Source organism: Callorhinus ursinus, unplaced genomic scaffold, assembly GCF_003265705.2.
Source record: "Callorhinus ursinus isolate GAN/ISIS: 27379988/994484 unplaced genomic scaffold, GSC_fseal_2.0 scaffold51, whole genome shotgun sequence".
Lineage (NCBI taxonomy): Eukaryota > Metazoa > Chordata > Mammalia > Carnivora > Otariidae > Callorhinus > Callorhinus ursinus.
This window is the reverse complement of record NW_027397113.1, coordinates 4887779-4894560: the sequence shown is the minus strand read 5'-3', so window position 1 is coordinate 4894560 and position 6782 is coordinate 4887779. Positions and strand designations below refer to the sequence as shown.

Here is a 6782-nt window from a genome sequence, read left to right as displayed (position 1 = left end):
TTCCTCTAGCCTGCACCTTTTTCTCAGCCTTTCCTTGTTCTTCGCGACTTTGACACTTTTGAGAAGTACTGTAAGGAATTCTATAGAATATTTCCCAACTTGGGTTTTTCTGTTTTTACTATGTCTAGACTTGTATTGGGTGGGCTGCGGGGGTGGAGGAAATACCCAAACAGTGACATGCCCTTCTACCAAGAGTATCTGATATCAACATGACATCACTGGCGATGTTAACTTCGATATCTTGCCACATTGCCAAGTTTATCCACTGTGAAACTACTATTTTCTCTTTCCATACTGAATGTATCCTTTGGGAAGCCCGTTGCCACATGTGCCCATAGTCAAAGGAGCTACATACACTATCTGGAATTCTTTGTAAGGAAGATTTGTCTCTTCTTTCCCATTTATTTATGTCACTGTGGACTCATGCATATATGTTTTACACTTTGAGTTATAATCTAGTACTGCATTATTTACCTTGCTGCTCAGATTTTTCCAGCCCTGGCCACTGGGAGTTCTTTCAAGTTGGTTTCTCTGTCCCTTTGACATGCCCCCATCCTTTTGTTGTTTTAAGTACTGCCTTGTTTTCTGCTACTACAAAACATGCCAGGTTCATCTTGACTTTTCCCTGCCCTAGCCCTGAATCAGCCTTTCTGCCAAGGAGCCCTGCTGCTTTTGTTGGAGAATGGTATTTAGAAACCAAAATCTGGGCACTGGGAGTCAAAGTGACCTTTTAAAAATGTGAAATGAAGGGGGGATGGGGGTGCCTGGGTGGCTCAGTTGGTTAAGCGGCTGACTCTTGGTTACGGCTCAGGTCACGATTTCAGGGTCCTGGGATCCAGCCCTGCGTAGGGCTCCACACTCAGTGGGGAGTCTGCTTGAGATTCTCTGTCCCTCACCCTCTGCCCCTGCCCCCACTCACGCACACTGTCTTTTCTCTCTCTCTCTCTCTCAAATAAATAAATCTTTAGGACACCTGGGAGGCTCAGTTGGTTAAGCGTCTGCCTTCAGCTCAGGTCATGATCCCAGGGTCCTGGGATAGAGCCCCACATCGGGCTCCCTGCTCAGCAGGAAGCCTGCTTCTCCCTCTGCCTCTCTCTCTTTCTCTCTCTGTCTCCCATGAATAAATAAATAAAATCTTTAAAAATAAATAAATCGGGCGCCTGGGTGGCTCAGTTGGTTAAGCGACTGCCTTCGGCTCAGGTCATGATCCTGGAGTCCCGGGATTGAGTCCCACATCGGGCTTCCTGCTCAGCAGGGAGTCTGCTTCTCCCTCTGACCCTCTTCCCTCTCGTGCTTTCTATCTCTCATTCTCTCTCTCTCTCTCAAATAAATAAATAAAATCTTTAAAAAGTAAAAATAAATAAATCTTTTTAAAAATTTAAAAAATAAAGATGAAAATTGGGGGCCCCAGGTGGCTAAGTCAGGCAGCCAACTCTTGGTTTCAGCTCATGTCATGATCTCAGGATCCTGAGATTGAGCCCTGATGGGGCTCACTGCTCAGCGTGGAGTCTGTTTGTCCCTTTCCCTCCCCATTTGCCCCTCCCCCTGCTCTCATGCTCTCTCTTCCCTCTCTCTCAAATAAATAAATAAATAAATAAATAAATAAATAAATCTTTTTTTAAAAATGAAAATTGCATTATATCAGCTCCCCGCATACACTTTTGGATAGATTCCCACTGTTCTCAGAGTTAGAGCTGAGTCTGTGCAAGGCCTGTAAGATTGAGCCGGGGTGGGCTCCTGACACCCCCTAGTCCCAGCTGGCTCTGCTCGCCTCAGCCCACCAGCCATGCCACCCTTTTGCTTCCCAGGATACTCCAAATTTTCTATTCTTGAGGACAATGTGAGCGTTTCATCCTCCAAGTAACTCTGACCCCTCCTGAAATGTCCCTTCCTGAGAGAGGTCCTGGCCGCTGACCTCCTCCTGCCCAGTCTCCAAATCCAATTAGGCTTTCCGTTGCAGGACCCAGTGCTTTTTCTTCTGTGGCAGAGACCACTTACTATCCACAAAAATCCTTTCTCTTCTTTGGTAGTAAGAGACTTTTCATGGGGCACGTGACACCATCTACACTTCATTTCGCAGGCTCCTTTGGAGTTGGGTTTGGCCATGTGCTCAATTTCTCTCATAGAATTTGACTGAAGTGACACGTGCCACTTTCTGGACTGGCCTGTAGAAACTTCCATGTGTGCCTCCATGCCTTTTCCCCATCCTGAGGGCTGGATTGGCCACCACCAGAGGTTCATGGGAGCTTTATGCAGAAGATGGCAGCTCCCATGTCAACCCAGTGCTTGAATCATGATGTCATGCCCACTGCTTGGGCAGAGCTCCCCACCAACCTGGACCTGCCACCTTAAACTGTTACGTGAGAGAGAATCAAACACTTCTGGGGCCTGTTTCAGCAGCTTAGCCTGCCCCCTTGCAAACGCTTTCTAATTCAGTTCAGATGCTTTCAGTGACAGACAGCAGACAGGCTGGAGAAATGAAGGCAGAGCTTCTGGTCTGAATGGAAGATCAGGCCAGTGCTGAATGTTTTCAACTACAATCCTTAAAGATGTGGAATGAAATATCTGATTCCACAAATGTGGTGCAAGGCCGAGCTTGTAAGAAGGAAAGGGAAATCGGGAATCCTCGAGTACTAGAAGCACAGAGGAACCTGAGTACCAGAGAAGCAGCCTGTGAGCTGAGAGGTGGGCAGTTGCAGGGGCTGGGAAGGGTTAGAAGTTTGGCATGGTCTTTGTTGTTTGTTTGCTTTTCTTGTATAGACTTAAAATTAGTGTATGTTGAGGACTTAGTACATGCCAGCCACTATTCTAAGCTCTTCACATGGGTCCACTCATTCATTCATCACAACCTTAGGGGGAGGTGTTGTTAATGCCCCCATTTTACCGATGAGGAAGCACAGAGACATTAAGTCACTTATCTGGTCTCACAAGTATAAAGGGGCAGAGTCAGGACTTGAAACCAGGCTGTGTTGCTTCTGCGTCTGCACTCTCAAGAAGGACATGCACTACAATATGCCACTGCAATAGGAGAAAGATTAATAAACACTCAGTTTAGGATTCAGTTTTACTTTGGGAGTGATAGTCCTGGCATGGCATCCATCAGAGCCCATGCATCATGCGGCCCCCAGAATCTAGGGAGGATGCATTGAGCCAGGAAACAGACCTCTGTTCCCGCAGTTTTCCAGGCTGTCTGCAGCCCTCCCAGACAAGTCTCTTTAAGGGTTGGGGCAAGGAGTCAAATTCTCTTTTATTCTCTATGCTCTTTCCTTTTGAAGAACCAGGTGCCATGAGATTGACCAACACGAGGCTCTGCCTAAGGAGACAGCGCTGCAGTCTTCCGTGTCCCGCAGACCACAGGAAGCCCTTCCGTTAACCAGCAGGGTGGTAGCTGTCAGTGGGGAGCAGCTACCTGGGCTGCTGTTGGCAATATGTCCAGGTCTCCCCTTCTTGTAGCTGTAGTTATGACCTAAGCAGAGAGGGATAGGAACGAGGAACATTACATTTTTCGCATCCTAGGGGTCCTCCCGACCCGAGTCACTCTCGTGTCATTGAGTATAAACGTATTCTCTCTTAAGCATAGGAAGGAGCTCTTTCAGATAATTATAGATAGCTCAATGGTGGGGCGGAGGTGTTAACCATTCTAATGGGTCCTATCTGCTGGGACCTAAAAGCCCATCTCAACCTTGTCTGGGGTTTCCACAAGGGGGCAACCTAACACTTGCTTACAGGCTCTCCAAGGGAGAAAGCTTGGTTTTTAACCTCGCTTAAGAACAAAAAATGAACCCTCAGGCTTTGAGATGTGATGAGTTTGAAATGGGACCTTTGCACAAAGCTAGGACCCTTAAAGGCTGCAATCACTTTATTAGGAAGACCAGCAAGCTTCCCACTGGGCCAGGGAGACAACTAGAAAGCTTGTCTCAGCTGTGGACCCAGCTAGGGGAAAAAAAATGTTTTTTTCATCTTCAGGCAGGCGTGGAGCTTGAATTAGCCTATTGGGTGTTAAACTCAAGCTGAGAAATTATCAAAAAAATAATCCCAAGCTGTTTCTGTATCTTGGATGCCCAGCAGTAGCAACCAGGGGACCACTTTGGTGGCATACAAGACCTTCTTAAGGAAATCACAGCCAAACGAAGAAACAATTTTCCACGAGCGAGGATAAAGAGATGCAACAATGGAGAGCATTACCTGTCTCAGGATCTGCCTCATGTTTCTGGATAGGAAGACTTATTCTTATCACAAAGATGCCCATTCTCAACAATTTAACATGTTATTTCAATGTTATCCTAATTAAAATCTTAAGGATTGTTTCATAGCATTTGAAAACTGATTTTAAAAAAATACCCTGATTTTTGAAATTCATCGTAAAGAAAAAATGAGGGAGAATAAATAACGACAGTTTGAAAAAGAACCAGGAAGTCAGACTTGCCCGAAAGACTACCAAAGGATATTATGACATTATTGTATGAGTTGGAGTCCAGCCAAGAGACATGATCCACATAGTAATTTGAATAGGGGGAATTTAATATAAAGAATTATTTCCAGGGGATTGGGATAATGGGGGATTTACTAGTAGGAGTTACAGAGAATTCTGAAGAACAAAGGGATAGTGGATCTAGGGAGTAGTCCCCACCTGTAGGGCTGAGATAGAGTGCCCATGGAAGAGCACTCTCACACCTAGACTGGGGGCCAGACCTCGCTGGAGAGGACAATGAGGAGTCACTGAAGTGCCTTGCTGGCAACAATGCAGAGCCGTCCGGAGGATGTGCCAGGGGCAGATGCTGGCTGCTGTGTGCTGCTGGCCACCACCTGCTCAGGAACTGGGAGCTGGGAAAGCTGACCTCAGCAGGAGCTGGTCACTGGAAAAACTGGTCTGCATGACGCAGATGCTCAAGGAAGCTGTGCCCATGAGGAACCTATTGTGAGAAAACTGCCTGCCCGAGAGCTGAGCATTAGATGGGCAGAAGACCTGAACAGACATTTCTCCAAAGAAGACATCCAGATGGCCAACAGACACATGAAAAGATGCTCAACATCATTCATCGGCAAGGAAATGCAAATCAAAATCACAATGAGTATCACCTCACATCTGGCAGAATGGCTAAAATCAAAACCCCAAGAAACAACAAGTGTGGGCGCCTTGGTGGCTCAGTCCGTTAGGTGTCTGTCTTCTGCTCAGGCCATGATCCCGAGGTCCTGGGATCGAGTCCCACATCGGGCTCCCTGCTCAGTGGGGAGTCTGCTTCTCCCTCTACCCTTCCCCCCTGATCGTGATCTCTCTCTCTCTCTCACTCTCACTCTCTCTCTCCCAAATAAATAAATAAAATCTTAATAAAAAGAGGAAATAAGTGTTGGTGAGGATGTGGAAAAAAAGGAACCCTTGTGCACTGCTGGCAAGAATGCAAGCTGGTGCAGCCACTGTGGAAGACAGTATGGAGGTTCCTCAAAAAATTAAAAATAGAACTAGCCTAAGTCCCAGGAATGGCACTACTGGGTATTTACTCGAAGAATATAAAAACAGTAATTTGAAGGGAAATATGCACCCCTATGTTTACTGCGGTATTATTTACAATAGCCAAACTATGGAAGCAGCCCATGTCTGTCGATAGATGAATGGATAAAAAAGATGTGGTCTATATACACAATGGAATGTTCACAATGGAATATTTTATATTTATAATATAAAAAAGAATGAAATCTTGCCATTTGCAACAACATGGGTGGATCTAGAGAGTGTTATGCTAAGTGAAATAAGCCAGTCAGAGAAAGAAAAATACCGTATGATTTCACTCATATGTGGAATTTAAGAAACAAAACAAATGGACAAAGGAAAAAAAGAGTCAAACCAAAAAACCAGTTTGTTATCTACAGAGATAGATACCTCCAGAGGGGAGGTAAGTGGGGGGATGGGTGAAATAGGTGATGGGGATTAAGAGTACATTTATCGGGGGCGACTCAGGCCTAGCCTAGGTTGGAGTGTGGTTAGTTTTGAGGCAGTCCAGATGGGGACGCTACCAGAACGAAAAGATATTCCACCGTGTGTGAAAGCTCCCAAAGACTTGAAGGATCCTGAGGTGTTGCAGGTCCAGACGCAGCTCTTGGAAGCTATGTTTGGCCCAGCTGGATCTCGAATCCCGTACATCGAGCAAGTGAGCAAAGTCATGCTCGAGCTAAAGGTTCTGGAATCCTCGGACCTCACCGAGATCGTGGTTTATGGCTCTTACTTGTATAAGCTCAGGGCCAGGTGGATGCTCCAGTCCATGGCCGAATGGCACCGCCAGCGACCGGAACGAGGGATGCCCAAACTTGAGGATGCCATGAAAGCCCTAGAGCTAGGTCCTTGGATGAAGTGAAGCCAGTTTGCAACCAACGTACCTGGAATCAGGATTTAAAGAGTAAACTGTCTCCAGAGCTGGAATGGATGTGGTCTGGTTGAAATTCTCCTCCAGCCTGACAAGGAAAAACCAGCTGATTTTTGGGTCTCCACCTTTGTCTCTGAGTTCTAATGTGGCTCCCCCTCCCAGGTTTGCTAATTAAAATAAAATTTTAAATAAATAGCAAAAAAAAAAGAGTACATTTATCACGATGAGCACTGAGTAATATAAGGAGCTGTTGAATCACTATATTGTACACTTGAAACTAATATAATGCCGTATGCTAACTACACTGGAATTTATTTAATTTATTATTTTTTTTATTTTTAAGTAAGGCTCTATGCCCAGCATGGAGCCCAACACAGGGCTTAAACTCATGACCCTGAGATCAAGACCTGAGCTGAGATCAAG

At 45.7% G+C, this 6782-nt stretch overlaps 1 protein-coding gene across 1 annotated transcript; it reads left to right on the top strand.

The window, feature by feature from the left end:
- Positions 1 to 5999: 5999 nt before the first annotated feature.
- Positions 6000 to 6556, top strand: LOC112829648 (developmental pluripotency-associated 5 protein-like). The gene has a single exon (XM_025879344.2). The coding sequence runs from the start codon at positions 6000 to 6002 to the stop codon at positions 6348 to 6350; it is 351 nt and encodes a 116-aa protein (XP_025735129.1). The 3' UTR covers positions 6351 to 6556.
- The last annotated feature ends 226 nt before the right edge of the window (positions 6557 to 6782 follow it).

Coding starts and splice junctions, on each gene's coding strand:
- LOC112829648 (XM_025879344.2), top strand. CDS start 6,000: ATGGGGACGCTACCAGAACGAAAAGATATTCCACCGTGTGTGAAAGCT.